We start from the raw sequence: 17870 nt of genomic DNA, 5'->3' as shown, positions 1-17870 counted from the left end.
GCAAGAACCTCCAAATTGCAATACCTTTATCAACAGCAGCACCTTTACGTTCAGCTGGGGATCAGTGTAAACTCAGAGCATCCTCTTTACATAAGAGCCATTATAGATGCACAGTATCCTAGCAAAACTTTGCATTCTTAATAATGTTAATTCTGAAGAAAGCCTTCAAGTTCAGAAAAATTCAAAACGTCTACAAGTAGACCAATTTAAAGAAACTGAAACACCAAACAAATTTTGGGGAAAAGTGACTGAAGAAAGCAGAAAAAGAACACAGCAAATGTAATTAAATGATATTGAGTAGTACATTTATTTCAGATATTAAATCAGCTTCTGACAGTGAGATGTATTAGAATATAGTCTCTGAAGATAAAGGATGGAAGGCCTGTTACTCAAGATACTCAGTGTTGGTACACAACGAGGTCCTGGTCCTTAACTGGAGCTCCTATGTGCCCCAGCAATGCAAACGCTTTAGGCTTTAAGAGAATGGACTGCAGTAACAGTTTTGAAATGGCGTTCCACAACATGGGCTAAATGACACCTAAGCAGCAGACTTCACTTCTGAAGCTCTGCAAGAGAGAAACTTGGTCCAGTAGGTCTGCTCCAACTCCAGTTTTATGATTCATTCTTCATTTACCCACCCCCGCTGTGCACAGTAAAAGCAATGTTCACTCATCCCACTGCAACACGGTGAGCCTCTAGGAGGAATGATCAATCCCATTTCAGTCACCACATATAAGAGGGCGGAAAAAAGAGCAGCTGGTCTCACCCTCCTCCACTCCAATAATAGACTCAGTATCTGGCAAGTGCAGAGACTCAACCCCGAGGCTAGGCTGAGAGTTCATGGAGATGAGATTCTTACTATGCACTGTAGATTCTTCCAGCAAACTGCTCCCCATCAGTGACTCTATTGTGAAAATAGGGTAAAACAAAATTCTTGTGATGAAATGATACTGCATCATCTACTACAATTCCTTACCTTTTCCCCTCCAAGTCACATACACTTCTTCCCTAAGCACCTACTTTATTAGCTCCTAGTCTTAGGGCATCTGCCACTCCAGCGAGTGGCAACTCCTATATCGATTGTTTTGAGCCTTAATATGGCAGGATTTGATGCAGGCTTGCCCTTCTGTTTAAATAATTCACATAGCATAAAAACCAGGCTTGTTACAACAAGAAAGTATTATGAAGGGCACAAATTCCATGTAAAAAAAGACATCAGATACAAGTTAATTTTGAAAACAATAAATCTATCTGCCCTTGACCATAATACAGAAAAATACCTTTGTTTTCTACCTTAGACAAGGGGAGATCTCTCCCTGATAGTAATCCATCCTCATCTCCAAGACAAAAAATGTATTCAGCTTCTACTCTCTTATTCTCAGGACAGACGTCTTCCCTTCTTCCCGACCATCCACCAGTTCCTTCCCCATAGAGAATACCTTCCTCTCCTTACCTGGCTGTTCTCGCTCTCTGCTGCCAGCTGTTCCGATTCGGGAGTGGTGTTTCCTCATATGCACATTTCTGCTACCGCTCTGGGAAAATGTCTTCCCACAGATTTGGCACTGATGGGGCTTCACTCCTTGGAGAAAAAGAGGAAAAAAAATTTCTAAGAATTACCAAATTGGCAATAAAGATCTCATCAACAAAGGAGCCAATAATAAAGTAAGGCAGTTTTGAAATGGCCATTGACACTATTGGTGCAAATTATCAGTGCAAATTCAGGTGAGAACTATTCCTGCTTCCCAGAGAGAAGTAAACGTCCAGAACAGAAGAGTTTCAGATACCAACATTGCTGAGTGTTGGAAAACTCAGGGCTGAAGAGTAACAAAGTCTTCAAATCTGATTTATGAAAGAGAATGAGCTACTTGGAATCTCTTACTCAGGAACATGGAAAGATTTGAGGTCTCACACCGGGAATATAAACTGACTAAAAGCAAGCAAGCAGAGGGGAGCCATCTCCTCCTATCACACACAAAAACTAAAGCATTTGGTTTATGTTACTAAGTGTAGACTGGACTGTGAGTTGTCATTGTGAAGGGCTTCTCATTTTACAGAGCACTGTCATTTTCCCAATACAACATGCTATTTTGTTGGTTGATAAGTGCAAGCTTACGGTGCAGAAGCCAAGGAGACAGGGAAGAAAAAGCACAGAGATCTGAGGTAGTCCCAAAAGTTGCTATCCAAGCAAGTTTTTCCCTTTCCCAAGCAAGGCACACTTATGACGTGCTGATGACATTTAAGATAGCTCAACCAGAACGGAAGGCAGCACCTTTGGAACAGATTTTGCACTCATGAAATTCCCATCTAATGTTTTGTCCAATTACAAATATGTACTATATATCTATATAAAAAAAATCCCTGCCTGTGGCAGAAACTCACTCATGAAAGATTTCAAATGGAATGATTGAGAGTAAAGATGTGTTAGATTCTGTCTTTTAAATAAAAAAATGGTAGCTATGAAATAGATATACAACTTCCTGACATTTTAGAAACATTCTTTATTTAATAAATAAATAAAAATTTGTTGTAATTGGAATCTAGAATCATGAGATGTAGAATGATGTTCGAGGAAAATGGCTACAGAAAGACCAGCAAAGATTAAAAATTACAGGCTGCAAGAACCATAGAGCAAGTGGTGAAACAATAGGACCAAAAGTTCTGTAGAAAACAGGGGACTTTTTCAAGAAAAAGTCAAATCAAAATCCTGTGGTAAAGATCTTTTCTCAGCTAGGTCTTAGCATGTCATATGAAGGCTCCTACCTGAATGGACAACCAAATGTTTCCGAAGGCTGGAGTATTCAGCAAAGGAGCGACCACATCCCTGTGCCTCACACAGAAATGGTTTCTCTCCTACAAGGGAAAAAAAAAATCTTATAGACTTTTGGATCTTAACTTGGGATCCAAGTGCCTGAGAAGAGTCTGAAGATCTCTACTCAGTTCTTCCTTTTGGCCTTACATGCACTGAAGTTCAACAAAAACGACACATGCTCTTCCTAAGGCTTTTAAAGCATTCTCTTCATCAGCTTTCAAGAGGGAATAACGAAAATTCTTTCAGAAAGGTCATCATTCACAGAAAGGCAGGCCAGGGTCCTCTATTTCTGAACAAATTCTCCTGGTACATAAATACCAAGGGAGTAATACAAAAGTACCTGGAACACAGTATGTCATTTACATGTAGCTCTTATCAAACAGCTCTCTGCTTCACACACTCCCAGGACTCTGCTCCCTTTCTGCCTCTAAGGGTCCAAAATCCCGTTAACTATATTTCCCTTCATTTCAGATTGTACACCTGATTTCTGAACAGGCTGACCACCACAGAAACCTGCAAGAGAGGTATCAGTCATTTATATGCATCTGTGGAGGAACAGTAATTCAAGGCACAATTTATTTTCGTAGGCAGAAACTTGTGACTTACATGAATCTCTACAGCTATTTTGGTATTTGACTAAATGATAATAAATCAGTAGATGACCTCACCAATGCAATGTGATATTATTAACCTGCTCTAAATCCCCTTTTAATAAAGCCTGAAATAAAACTAAAGCTAACTGTTGCTTGCAACATCACACTAAAGAACTCAATACACCATGTTTAACAGTATGATTTCAAGTCTTTAGCTGGACTACTATAGCAGAGTTACAGCAAGTCCTGCTGGATATATTCCATAGGAGATTAAGCAAGATGTTTTAGCTATTTCTATTGTGTCTGCCAGATATACAGTTCTTTTGAAGTAATCTTCTGCTCCATCAGAAACAAGTACTCCATTGACTGCAGAACACATTCTACCATGGAGGATTGGGCATGTATCAGCTGGGCCTGCCAGCTTCACCCATGCTGTGGCTGGGAGCTTTAAGTGCAAAAGAAAGCTGAGTATAAAATATGGCTGTTGCAACCACATATGCAAAAATTTACTATTGGCATATATAATTTTTAACTACATCCCAACATCTGCCCACAAACCATGTGTTCTCTAGCTAAACTTCAACTTATTTAAAATAGCAACCTCATTCCATATATAATCTACAAAGTACATAGCATATGGTAGTGCTAAATAAGGCAGAAAACATACATAGGTGTTAGCAGCCCACATAATCTGAGATTTTGTTTTACTAGGGATGCCTTGTGCTCGCCTAGTTGTGCAGGTTATTTGGAAATCTTAAACAACTGTAATGCAATGCTACTTTCCTGGGCCACCAGGGTATCTCTAATAATATTCTGGGAGGCCTGAACTGGACTTTTATTTCAGTGGTAATGATAACTCTGAGGCTTTTAAAAAAAACAACCAACCAAACAAACAAATCAGGAATGTTCATTGTCAACTTTGCTGACTATTAAATTTCTGATTATTTCAGCTGGAACTTGTATGCCTTTCTGGATTTTGGGATAAAAACACCTAAAAGACTTAATGCAGTTCTCAAGGCTTTGGCCAATATACCAACTTCCGTAAGTATTGAGAAGGCAGGATCAAATTCCGCAGAGAAGACAGCATAAACAAACCACATATAAAATACAGCACTATGGAATAAAGGTTCTTGTTTTATTTAATATAAAAAGCTGAGCATGAGTTAGGGTACATAGGCTCCAGCATATGGCAACATCCCTGACCAACATTAGCACAGAGCAGTTTGCGTGCCAAAATACTTTATTCTAACCATTGCCTTTTTCTATTAGACTTTGCTGCTATATTTTTTGATACTCATTCCACTGTATTCCTCACTTCCCCAAACTTTCAAATGTAGTCATTYTACAAGCAGCATAAGTAACATAAGGTAGTCAAGATTCAGCCAGATGTCAGCCCAGCTATGACTGTGAGTTCAAGACTCTACATTGGAAAAAAATATCTAAGCTACTGTGCTTCTCGGGAACTTAAAAATAGCTTTCTTTTGAAAATACTTACAACAGTGGTGTTCACTGACTATTCCCTTGGGAACAATCTAGTTTCTCCCCAAAAACAAAACACTCCCTCAAATCAAACAACCGGGGCAGGGAAGGGAAGGAAATATTCAGAGCATGCATGTAAGAGTAGGATCACAACATCATCATACAGTATCTGAAGGATGAAACCTGTATGAAATTATAGGGAATAGTAAAAGGGGAAGCAGTTGTTTGATTTCACTGATAGAGCAGTGTGAATTGATAGGAAACAGACACTAACGAAGGTCAGAGATATATGAGCATAATATTCACAAAGTTTGAGGCTGAAGGCTGGAGTGTTTTTTCCTCAGTAAAAACCCCATCTCTGCGGACCACAAATAGGTGAGGTCTAAAACACACCAGTGTGAATTCGTAGGTGGTTCTTCAGATTTCCAGCTGTTGTGAACTGTTTCCCACAGCCCAGCTCCGTGCACACAAACGGTTTTTCACCATTGTGAGTTCTCATGTGCACCTTCAGCCTCTGCAAGACATAGAAACTTTTTCCACAGCCTTCTGCTGGGCAGGTGAAGGAGCGATCATTCCTGGAAAGCAACAACACAGCTGTTTCATAAGCTGCTACTGCAACATACTTTTTCATGAACGACCTATTTCTTGTTTTTGATTAAATAAAAAGGCAAAGTATATTATGAATTATATCCAAAAATGAGGCGACTCAGTTGAAGTGAGGGGCCTAAATCAGTCCTAGGGAACTACCATAAAGCCAGAGTCTGGGTACTCCACTGGAAGAAATCATTCAGATATGTCAAACCTTTTCATCCTATTACATGGCCAATTGCCTATCCAGAGAGATTTAGTAAAGCACTGCAATAGATTATATAGGAAGCTTGTGGAATTTCAGTCACTGGAGATTCAAAAATGATTGTTACTGTACATACAGTACACACAGTTTTTGATAGCCCTGCCTCAGGGCAAGGTGATAGGTTCACATCGCTTGGAGTTCCTCACACTTTTCAATAAATGCTCATTTGTAGAGAGCAGCAAGCTGTCTACAATTTACCTGAAAGATGAGTGATTTTTCAGGTAGAAGAGATTATGGTCCTTTATTAGAACAAGCAGATTTTTTCAAAGATATATAAAAATATGACACCATCCCACAACTTCTAATGTTCATTGTACTACGGAAGTAATGAATGTACATGGTGGTAGTTAATTATCTTTACTGAGCACTTGTAAAAATATAAATGTTCTAAATCCAGTATTAACAAGGACCTGCAGAAATAATCTAAATTTGGGTAAGGTGTTTCAACATAACTGAATGAAAGAAAGCAACAGCCTTACAATTTCCAAGAGTAACACCAGGTTTTCACAACTTGCTGACGTTGTAAACCAATACTATCCCACATACACAGCATGCTTTTGCAAACTCACGACAACATACAGCTCTTTCTGCTCACCGGTGTGTTTTTAGATGATATTTGAAGTGAGCTGGCCACACAAACGTCCGATCGCAGCCTTCAACTGTGCATTTCAGCTTCCTTTCCACACGAGATAAATGAGGAATGGGGCTAGAGTCTTTTGGCTGCCCATCTCCTGAGCAAAGATGAACATTTTCACCTGGAAGAAAAAGCCCACCAAAATCTAAAAGGAGACAGATTACTATAATTTATCAAATTTAATAGATAAAAACAGCATCATATATGACGTATGTCTGTAAGGCAGAGAGGCTCCTGCTTACTAATAGTTCACCATGCCCTATATCCTGCTATCCAGGCCATAAGAGGGATCAGAAACATTCACGAACTTTTCCAGGCCCATAAACTATTCCCTTACTCCCATAAACTGAGTATTATCACAGGAACAATATAAAGCCAATTCATCAGAAAACAGAAAAATGGTGTATCAGTATCAATCATCCAGTCTTAAATATCAGTCAGGATAACTATATTTTGAAAGCTCTTAGCTAAAAAAGAGATACCGCATTTGATTGCAATTCTTTACTGAAATAATAATTCCTAAAGCACGTGACTAAGTCCAAATAAGTATATCCTAGAAAGCTGATCTCCAAACCTAGTGGAGCTAAGAAGAAAAAGTATGAAATATAATATGCATTAAAAATAGAGACTTGAAACTGAAAATACAAGTTGAAATACAAAGAGCTGCAGCTGGATAAGAGTTGCAGTTAAAGATACTCTTTACGTACACCAGAGAACAGGACTGCAAGAGAACTGCTGCTTCTACCACAGCTTGCTCCCTGAAAAAAAATTCAGGAGCCTACATATATTATAGAAAAATTAAGTAGTTGTTCTGCATGATTCTGTCACTGATAACTTCAGGACACATTATAATAGGTTATAAGCAAGAGGGAGAGAAAGAAAGAATCAGCTGAGATATTAAATTAATGAACTTCCCTAAACTCAAACTACTGAACTGACTTCACAACTTTATATAATTCATTGGCTATTCTACAAACAAACAAGTAACTATAGCTGAAACTAGGGACCTTGTACAGAATATTCAACTTTTGAGACAAAATCAGGAGATTTCCTACCATTATTGCTTGCTTTGGCATTCTTAGCGAGCTGTGCCCGAGTGGCAGCAATTAAACTGTCATGGGCCAATTCTTGCACTCGAAGGAACCATGGGGTACTGCTGTCTGTGCTATCATGAGAGAGAAAGTCATTCCCAGAATCTTCTGCTTCATCTTGAACAAACACCAGGTGTTCAGCTGGAGACCCCAGCCCTAAAAAACAAACAAACAAAACCAAAACAAAACAAAACCAAAACAAAACAAACAAAAAAAAGAGAGACAACTTCATGAAACAGGAGGGCAGTACAACAGAGGGCAATTTTTTCTGCTTCACAGAGGTTAGAGTTCATGGTACAAGATGCAGCATCTGCACTAAAAAAGTATTCACTGACCTTTGTATTGTAGGAAGCTGCTGATAGTTAAATGCTCCTGACAGACTCAATAATGCCCAGCAAATTTTGTGATCTCTCCCCTTCATAAGCAGCAGAGACAGAGATGTACTTGTATCTCCTGCATTCTGCTGTCTGAGACACATCCAGCCAGATAACAAACAGAAGGAGAATTACCTGCTCTTGTTAGGTTGAGAAGAATAAATGAAGTGCTGTCACTAGGCTGGAGGTCTTGCAATAAACTGGAAGTCTCTGAAGTTGGCAGAAGCTCAGATGGTTTCTGTACATTCTGTGCCCTCGTTTCCTCTCCATCAGGGCCCACATTTACCTGGAGGCTTCTCAAGACAGCAGATGAAGAAACATCTTTGGAAGAATTAGAGTGACTTGGAGAAGTGAGATCTCTTTCATCATCTAGTGAAGAAAGTAAAATCAGAGAAAATAAAAAGTATACAATGACTAAAAGATACTTAAGAAGTTATTTTTCTAGTAAAAACAATTAAAACATGAGAGAGCTAGGAGGAGGAAGGAATTTTCTATCTAACCAAACTTCATCATTAAATGAGAAAAGTTTCAGCCATCCTTCTGAACTCTTTCCTCCATCACTGGAATGCCTTATCAGCAAGAGGCAGGGAAGACGCGTGCCACAGTGCCGCGTTAAGGACAGCTGTATAAATGACACACCCACAAAGATCTGCTCCATAGATCTTACCTGGCAACATCAGCCTGTTGCATTCTGAGGTCTCGGTAACAGGAAGGAGAGAAAGACAGGTGATGTCTTTTGGTTCCGATTCCACCAGCCCTTGCCCCAGTGGAATAGAAGTATTCTGAACAAACTGAACCAGCAGCTGAAAGGAGATACTGAAGATCAGTTCAAGAGTAGCATAAGTCATTTGAAAAAGGCACTAAACCCACTCCATTAGCTCGTACTGTCTTGTAAGAGACAAAGAATGTAATCTAATAAACTCAAAAGTAAATGCAAGCTTTTTAACTTTTATCAATGACCAAGAATATACCACTTGCATTTGTCATCTGTGAAATACTTATAAAATTGTTATTTCTTTAACATACAAATTAACTCTCGATCATTGCAGACTACACTGAAACCTACATAAGCTACCTCATATTTTCCTTTTAATTCCTGGTTTATTTGCTTGATACTTTACTATGCTCTAAGCTTCCAAGTAAATGTTCTCCATGCTCAGCCTTTGACTCAGGTATTTTGTATAATTACTGTCTTTCAACACTTTACCGAAAAAAAGTCAGCCTTTTAAATAAAAAAGGTAGAGAAAGACTAGTGGCTATTCAAAAATAGGCAGATAATGATCAGAGGAAGAAGATGGGCTGACAAGCTGGGAAGGGAGACRGCCTAATCCACCCAAATCAGCTACTCCTAAAACCATCAAGGGGGCACAACTGAAGCCATTGTCCCTGGTGTGAAACCCACCCGCTGAGAGGATCCAGCAGAAGAACCTTTCCAGGATGCTATGCAAACTAGGGGGCATTACTGCATAAAGGGATACAGGGTTTATTCTGGGATGCATTCCCTGGGGAACAATTTGGGACTGAACAAGAGATTTGGGAGACTGTTTGGAATTCTTGTTAAATGCTATTCCAAACCATTTCCTGCGTGATTGTGCCTGTAGTCTGCGTGAAGCACTAGCAAATCTCAAGCCTACAAGGTGACAAGCTGGATGAGCAGCCTGGGGCCAAATATTGGCGAAACCCACGAAAGAAGGTTTCCTCTAAGCACCAATTCTCAGAAGCAGGATCAGCCTATTTGTGCTGTTTGTATTCGGGGGAAAAGCAACTACCGTCCCGTGTTACTGTGTCCGTCCTGAGCCCCATCTGCACAGCCTGCGTGTGCCCAGCTGAAAACTGCGCTAAACCGCACTACTGGCTGGACCTGGGCACAGAAGCAGGGCAGAGCCCTCATCTCCACGGACCCAGGAGGTGAGAAATGCCCAGGTCATTCAGTTTAACAGACTCAGCTATCCTTAGCCTCAGTCAGCAATGCCAACGTAAAAAGTACTTCTGGCTAACTCCTAGAAATCTTGAAATACCAAAAAGTAACCTAAAATTTGGAAAAAATACAAGCATAGGAGTGCTTTTCCAGCCCCCTCAAAGTCTAAACATACGAGGCCAGGTTCAGCGCAGCAAAGCATGTACTTTGTTTACCCATTCTCTCCCCCCCCAACATCTCAAAGTTCAAGCTTTTGCTACAGTGACGGATGTGATCCTGGGCCGCTCTAAGCCTCTGGAACCACTCCAAAATAAGAGTTTTTAGCTTCACCTCCAAAGCATGGACACAAAAAACACTTTTTTTTTTTCCCTTCCTGTTACCAGTGCCACAACAGTCCCTATTAAAATAGTCTGATTTAACACCGTGCTGATTTAACATTATGCTGGTAATTAGGAGATGCACATCCCAACTTTTATAATGAAATTACTGAAGTATTTCTTCTGTCTACTCCACAAGCCTTTTTTTTCACATACATATACATAGTCTCAAATCCCTCTCCTGTATGGAATTGAAACTCTGGAGAACTAGAAAAGGTAATTTCTGACAGATCTAGATGAAGATTCCATGTTTCAGAAAAATATGCCTCTCAAACCCCTCTTCATTCGGCTTATAAACTCTGCCAAACAGACTTACCCTTATACTCACATTCTCAAAATACTTTGAAGAGCATGGATAAAAGGAATATTAAAAAATAACAATGCACCCAAACCAACCCTTAAATCACCGCTCCTTATCTCTAGTAAAACCCTGCATAAAAAGATCCTGCATTCTAGGCTGTCTAGCAAACAACTGTATGCATTGAAATTTCTTCATCTTTGGCACTTAAAAAGAAAATTGTACAAGATAGGCATTCAAAAGCTATCACCCTGATTTTGACACATTTTTAATATCTATTCTCAGAGAGCCCAGGCAGCATTCTCTGTGCAATGAGAAGGTTCATCACTGTCAAAAGGGACTGAGGGGAAAAAGACAAATGGTCTAATCTGTTGAATTAAATCACAAGACCATTAAAAAAGAAAAGCAGTCACTAATCATTATTTCATATGTGGATGCTATGACTGCCTCGGAGATTAACTTTTAAAACTGCTGAGCAACCAATTCCAAATAATTTCTATAGCGAATATCAGCATTTTGAACCTTTGCTACATCAGGACCAGGTGCATTTAGTSGAAGAAACTGAAGAAAACAAGAGGGCACTTCATATTTTGGGTTCTAATTTCTTGTGCCCATTTCCTGTCATGAAAACACCGGAAATACTGATGCTTCCTCAAACACATCTGCCTCTAGGAGATACTGTGCTCAGGGTCCTGAGCACACCAGCAGGCCTTAATGGCCCTGAGTGATGTTCTCAAAAACCACATAGGCAATAAGGGACAGTCTCTCCCCAGAGACTTGCGTTCTAATTTAAAATGTGTCAGGAGAAGAAAAAGAAGGGAGAGAGGAGTAACAAAGGAAAGCCACAAAAAGAAAGAGAAATGGGACTAACAAATGTGTGCAGCAAAATGACTCTAAATTACTGAATTACATTTCATTTAAATACTGTCTGTGATCCTTACTGCTACCTGCTCAGCCATGTAATATACATTTTAATGGATTCTTTTATCTTCTATTTTTATACATAATGCTTTAAACAAAACTTTGACCTGCAACAGGAAAGCTTTTGCTTCAAACCCTCCACTAATACACAGCAAAACTAAACCAGGAGGGAAAAACAAAAGGTAGCAACCACAAAAGGATCCCTGAAAAGAAAGGAAGCCTTTTTACTTTCGTTGTAAATTAATATCAAGCTATATAGAGACTCAGCAGGGGTAAAAGAAGCAGTAGCAAATAAAAGGACATGCATCTCCCTCACTATTAAAAAATATAATTAAAAAAAATCCTTCTCATAAATTAAATCAAACCAAATCACCAAATATACTCTCATCTCTACACTAAATAATTATAYGAAAATACAACTTTTCATGTGACAGTTGCATCTCAATAGCTAAGTATTTTCAGAAACCTCTCTTCATGTTTAAAATCATTTAATACCTGTGTGACAACTACAGCAACTGTAGATACTGGAAGAAAAATCATTACAAAAACCGTACACTGGTTTAAGTTCCTTCTAATTTGCTTTTGCAACTGGTTTAGCAAAAAATAAATTGTTAGGACACTAGACAATCGGCTATACACTGTAAAAGACAACGACAAGAAGCACGAGAGGTAATAAATTAAACATAGATACACAAACTCTAATGAACTGCCRGTAAGAGAGCAACAAAGACCAGAACTCCTGGGGCATGGATGCGTGGGCCTTACAGGGACCGCGGAGCGCAACCTTTAAGAGATTCAACCAGGAACTTCGGAGACGATTAGAAAACGTATCGCCAGTTACTAGAAGGGTCTCATAGGAAAGAGCAAAGTCATAACGCGACGGAGGGAAATTGTGGGACTTGGTAAAACTTATTACGGGTAGTCTTAAGATGGGAGTGTGAAAAACTTATGGGATGTTTAGGGGAAGGGTTAAAGGCAGGAGAAAGGGAGGGATCAAGGTAGTTAGGGGCGGAACAACCATGGAAAACAGGAAGAGGGGGATAAAAGGGGCTGACCACGTGTTAGCAAGTTGCTGGTCAGCATGCTGCTGTGCCTGGGCGCTGCAGTCCATCTCATCATCTTACTAAACGCTGTTCCTAAATAGTTTCTGAATAACTGTGTTCAGTTAGCGAACTTCAGCTTGCACTAGAAACCACAGTTTGGAAAGAGCCAAAATTCTGGCCAGAGACTGGATTAAAAAGCCCAAGGCCTAGGCACGGACACTGGAAGGTGCAGGGTGGAAACCGGAGAGATCCATGAACGTAAGTATGCATGTGAGGTGAGTGAGGGCACGCGTGATATGCTGGTGAACTTCGAGCCCGATTACCTAGAGAGTAGAATGGGCTTAGGCCATCTGTGGTCTTTCATGTTTTATGTGGGTGCCTGTGAAGGTACTGTCCTCCTGCCTGTGTTAATCTTTATGGGCAGCCATGTCTGTACTGGCTGGGCCTGCATGGGAGCATCCCTGCAATTCAGGCTCAGCATTGCTCCTGGCTGGGGTGGGAACAGTCCAGTGGTCTCTTATCAAGAGGACTAGCAGAGGAGGCGTCTCCTGGATTCTGCAGCCCATCAGATTGGACAACCACATARTATCTGGCATCACAAACAGGATCCAAAGAGGCAGTAAGTATTCCCAAGATGGCAGGTATAAAATCCCTGTGCAAGGAGGGGGCTGAACCTTCTGCAAACATGCCCAAAGCGTTAGAATTTGTAACTAAATCCTTAGGACATTTTGGGGGCACCTGAAGAAGAATAGTTAGGGAACTGAACGGACAGAATAGTAACAAACCACAAAAGCAATGAGTTTTAAGTTGGCTTTACTTTATAGCCAATCTCTATTAAAAAAAATCTGATATTGACGAATTGCAAAAGGACATACTCAACTTAGAGATTCAAACTTTACAAGCCACATGGGAGTTGTACAGAGAGAATCTATGAACCCTGGGGAGGAACAAAATGAGCAAAATTTCAGCTCCATGTTCCTATGAGCAATTTGACTTTTGGGGTTCTGCCATACCACCTTCTTCAATATGCCTTCCTTAAACTCCTTCTACTGAAACACTACTTAACCCTGGAAATGCTGTAATAATGTAAATGGTAAAGCTACTAAAAACGTAAAATAGTCCTTGGCTCTTGTCACTAAGCAAGTAATTGTTAGCCCTCACAATCAACAAAAGATGGTTGAGATGTCAGCCACCAACAAGAAATGACCCCCAAGGTCTATCGGTTTTGGTGTAACACTGCAGGTGGTACAGTTTGCTCACATTACCAAGTAGGCTCTGATAACATCCCTGACCTGAGAGAAAGGAAAAAAAACAAAAATCTCTTTAAAGAACTGGAAACCTCTCCTACAGATATTTTAAAAAATACACCTTAGAAGAACAAATGAAAATATGGGCATATGGGATGGCTCAGATTAAAGCTTGTATCTCACCACAGACCAGCCCACGCCCATCAGATGATTCAGAGCCCAAGAAGTAGCAGACACCTCTAATCTTTCTGTGTTGGGGGTGGGGGCAAAGGTTGGCCCAGTGCTAAGTGTCCAGATTAATCTTCCTACCTGCTATCTGGAGAGYCACGCCAGACTCAGAGCAGCAATGACCATGTTCTTAACTGATACTAGAACTGTTCTAAATTTAACCAGTGAACCACTGCAGAATAGAGATCAAAGTAATGTTTACTAGATCAGGGTTGGCACAGAAGTGTGTGGGTGGCAGGAGGATTATCAGCTGGGAACTGGGACGTCCTCCTCCCAAACACCCTTTGGAGAGTCTCCCTCTATAAAGTGCTGATAGGGAGAGAAAGGAAAGGCTGGAAGGTTAAAACACCTTCCTCCATCTCCCTTTCAACAGCCGTATTCAATTTATCGACCAGAGCTGTAGTTCGCTTGATTAATTGTACTGGAGCTGTCCTGGCAGAAAGCACGCTATGGTGCATTTGTGCAGCGAGCATGGCTGGAATTATTGTAACAAATCACCCTAAAGCTTTAAAACATGCAAAATGCAAATCTTATCAGCTCCTGCAGAATGCAGGCAAGACAGCTTTGGAGGCAGAGAAACCAGAAGAAAAAGCAGACACACCTGCCCATACAAACTGTCTCCAAGCAGCTTTGTAACTTGCAATCAATGGAGAATTCACCTCTCTTCAAGTACTAAACACTTAGGCATACATTGGTGGCTACTTTAGGGATAAAAACAGTTACAGTAGCAATGAAACTTACACAGTCCATCCATAGTGCCTCAAATAATATGACCTAGCATGCTACTTGTACACATACAGTTAGCTTTTAATGAACCCCTTTCACACATGATAGAGGATATCAAAGAGCAGTGGTGACTATGAATATTATGTTGCCGTGGCTTATCTTTCAGAGATAACTTGAACTGCTATTTGGGAAAGATGCAAGAAGGTACCTTCCAGTTTCAGGTCAAAGCAGCAGAAAATGACATGACTTAACAGTCAACTTTCACAATCAAAGCTAGAAAGAGAATCTGTATGGGACTGGGTCAGTCACAGCGCAAATGAATCCTAGCACCAAATGGCCTTAAGCAAGATAGATGTTCCGTTCTAAACTGTATTCCTCAATGGGAAAGGATGCTCCCTGCAACCTGCTTTCACACGAGACCTGTTCCTGAAGAGTGACTGCTTACTGTTGTGGGTTTGCTGGGAAGGAAATGCAACCATGCTATGGGAAAACAGGACAAATTACTCAACAAGTCAGGGAAAAAAAAGGCCCACTTACAGCTCATTTGAGGAAAACACGTTCTCACTGTCCTAGCCACTGGTAATCAGTCTGTGGGTGGGTAGATTTCCATGATTATTTCTGAAACAAAGTGCTCTACTTTGCCATTCAGAACTACAAAAAAATTCAACAATAACTGTGAGGTATCAGCCACAAGAGAAGAAAAGGAACTCTTCACAGCCCAAACCAAGATTATACACAGTAGTTTCTACAAAGAAACTACCAACTTGCAGCTGCTCTTTCTGAATAGTGTGACTGGATGGATTTTGGCTGCTCCATTAAGAAAAAAATACATCACTAAATCACCCGAGCTGTCGAGAGTTACCAGCACAACAATCATTCTCTTTAGAACACCTGTTTAAGATATCTTCTATGTTGCATATGAACTGAAAAAGAAACAGAAGACTTGACAAAAACAAGTCTATTTAGACCTGCAAATTTCCCTAAAAGGTACCTCACAGCAATCTTAAGTCCTCTGCTCCAGGACTGCAGCCCTCTGAAGAGGTAAGACTGAAAACTATAAAAGCCAGGAGAGCAGCACTTTTAAGTGGGCAGAAATTAAGGACAGTTCGGTAGTGGCTATTCAGCCTAAAGGACAAAGGCAAGAACTGGGAGAAGTAATGAATTAAACATGCAGATACAGCTGCATATTGAATGTAACAAAATGGATTGTTTTGTCTGTTTTAACAAACTGCAGATAACAGGCAACAGAGAACAGAACTCTGGAAGCCCTGATCAACGTGCCATGTGGAAGAGGTTCAACCAGAAATTTCCTCTCTGACGAGAAAAAAAAAATCATCCTGAGTTACCAGAATTGATCTCACAGGAAAGAACAAACTTATTTTTGGATGCAATAGTGATTGTAGGAATGTGCAGAAGTTTGAGATGTTCAGGGGAAGGATCAAAGGAAAGGGAGAGACAGTTGAGGGAACAACCATGGAAAATAGAGAGGGGAGAGATGAAGAGGCCAGTCACACATTATCAGGCTCATTGGGACACTTTGGTGTCTGATCACAGCAGTCTTAAACCCTATTCCGAACTACTTTCCAAGCTCCATGAATGAGCATTATGTTAGCAAATTTCTTGTCAGACTAGCCTGTGAACAGGAGGAAGCCACAGTCTGGAAAGACCCAGGATCCTGGCCAGAGACTGGATTAAAGATCTGGGCCTGGACACAGATACTGTAAGGACTTCAGACCTCACGGACACTGGAGAGAACTGCCAAAATGTGTCCACGTGAGCTAAGTGACTGAGGATATGCATATTTTCCATAAACTTAAAGCCTTCATTGATGGGTAAGTAGGAGTATAGCTTTTTGTTCATGTTTTACGCGAATGCAGTTTGTTTTTACTTCCAGAAGTGCCATACTCCTGTTTGTGTTAATGTACTTGTGCCTAGCTGGGTACGCACCACGAGCCTTCACATGTGCATCCAAATACACGAGCAACCAGAGTCCCCTGGCTGTTACAGTCCATCACTTCTGGCAACTTGTCAATAGAAGCATGAGTGCTTTAAAAATCAGAACTGGCTGAGGTAACTAGAATAATCCAAACTCCCCTAAAACAAGTAATGTCAATATTGTYTGAGGGAAAGAAGTAGTCAATACAGTAATTTATTTTATTCTTTTAACAGATATAACATTATAATAGTGGAAAAAAAGATAATGTAACCTGAGAGTAGGCAGAAGTATTTGCTGAAACTCAAACGGGGGGGGGAGGGGGAATTGCAATGATCTTTAATCTTCTACCAATCAAATCAAAACAGAGCATTGGAAGATGTCACTTAAAACATTCTGAGAATTAGTATCTAAGCAGAAAAAGTTCATTGAGTTTACCATTTCCTAAGCGTTGAAAATAAACTTCTCTGTGAACCAAGCCCTATTCATAATTGCTCACCTCAGGTTTGGATTCTAACTCATCCGATAACATTGATTCAAGTTTCTGATTCCTGCAGCTGTCCTCGGCAAGGCACAAATTTTTGAATTCAGAGAGAACACTACTCTCTGCTTATTCTCAGTTTTCCTAAATGCAAAACAGTGTGGCAGTCTTCCTGCAAGAAGCTGTGTTGGACAAGTATTCAATTTAACCTAAAACAAACAAACAAAAAAGAGATATAAAGCAACAGGAACCAAGAAAACTGAGCAAAAAAAGTCAGTGAGCGCTGCAAATAAGCTTAAAATAAACCTTGAAGAGCAGGGAAAACTCTCACTTATCCATGTTCCTTCCTTCCTATTATCACTGAGGCAAAAGAATAACATTCTAATACTGTGAAATTCATTTTCAAAGACTAGTTTCCACATTCCCTTTGGAATATGTAATTGTCAGYTAAGTTGTTTGTCCTGGGAAGTGTTAGGGGATCAACTGCAAACCACACAGAACGCACGAGAGACAAGGAGGCTGAATCCCCAACCTKCAGGACAGCGGGATTGCCCAGACGAAGGAGAAACGCCCACCTGCGTACAGCCTGCCACGAAGAAACCTCTGCTTTCCCCACCGGTCAGGGCGAACGCCCCGTTTCTCCCCAGGAGTCTCCCAACGAGCGGACGCAGGTCGGTACCCTTCCCACGGCTGCTCTTTAAAAGTTACCCCACGGACACGCCCGCGATACCGATATACGTGAAACTTCTCTGTTAGGCAACGAGGAAAAATGAAAATACACGGTCGGAGCGGGGCGCAAACGCGGGGGGGGGGGCAGGCCGGCCCCCTCGGAGGGGCCGAGGCTCCGCGGGGGGCGGCGGCCCTG

At 40.7% G+C, this 17870-nt stretch overlaps 1 protein-coding gene and 1 long non-coding RNA gene across 3 annotated transcripts; one reads left to right on the top strand and one right to left on the bottom strand.

The window, feature by feature from the left end:
• Window positions 1-288: 288 nt before the first annotated feature.
• ZNF410 (zinc finger protein 410) lies at window positions 289-17663 on the bottom strand. Of its 2 annotated transcripts, none has more exons than XM_085301726.1 (10): window positions 17581-17663; window positions 17024-17214; window positions 8501-8636; window positions 7969-8202; window positions 7424-7615; window positions 6330-6513; window positions 5275-5456; window positions 2761-2850; window positions 1454-1579; window positions 289-904 (listed from the first exon to the last, which is right to left on the bottom strand). In XM_085301726.1, exons 2-10 carry the CDS (start codon window positions 17054-17056, stop codon window positions 720-722), a joined length of 1362 nt encoding a protein of 453 aa, XP_085157852.1. In that variant the 5' UTR covers window positions 17057-17214; window positions 17581-17663; the 3' UTR covers window positions 289-719. The 2 variants fall into 2 exon arrangements, with proteins under 2 accessions (XP_085157852.1, XP_085157853.1); XM_085301727.1 differs by having other exon boundaries at window positions 6330-6489.
• LOC146597660 (uncharacterized) lies at window positions 12389-17582 on the top strand. Its single transcript, XR_014895460.1, has 3 exons — window positions 12389-12648; window positions 15826-16423; window positions 17475-17582. It is a non-coding gene; the product is annotated as an uncharacterized LOC146597660 (long non-coding RNA).
• Window positions 17664-17870: the final 207 nt, after the last annotated feature.

This window comes from Rhea americana, unplaced genomic scaffold (genome assembly GCF_003343005.1).
Source record: "Rhea americana isolate MKP2758 unplaced genomic scaffold, rheAme1 scaffold_18, whole genome shotgun sequence".
In the NCBI taxonomy this organism is placed as follows: Eukaryota; Metazoa; Chordata; class Aves; order Rheiformes; family Rheidae; genus Rhea; species Rhea americana.
Note: the sequence above shows the minus strand (reverse complement) of the source record. Positions and strands in the feature narration are given on the sequence as shown.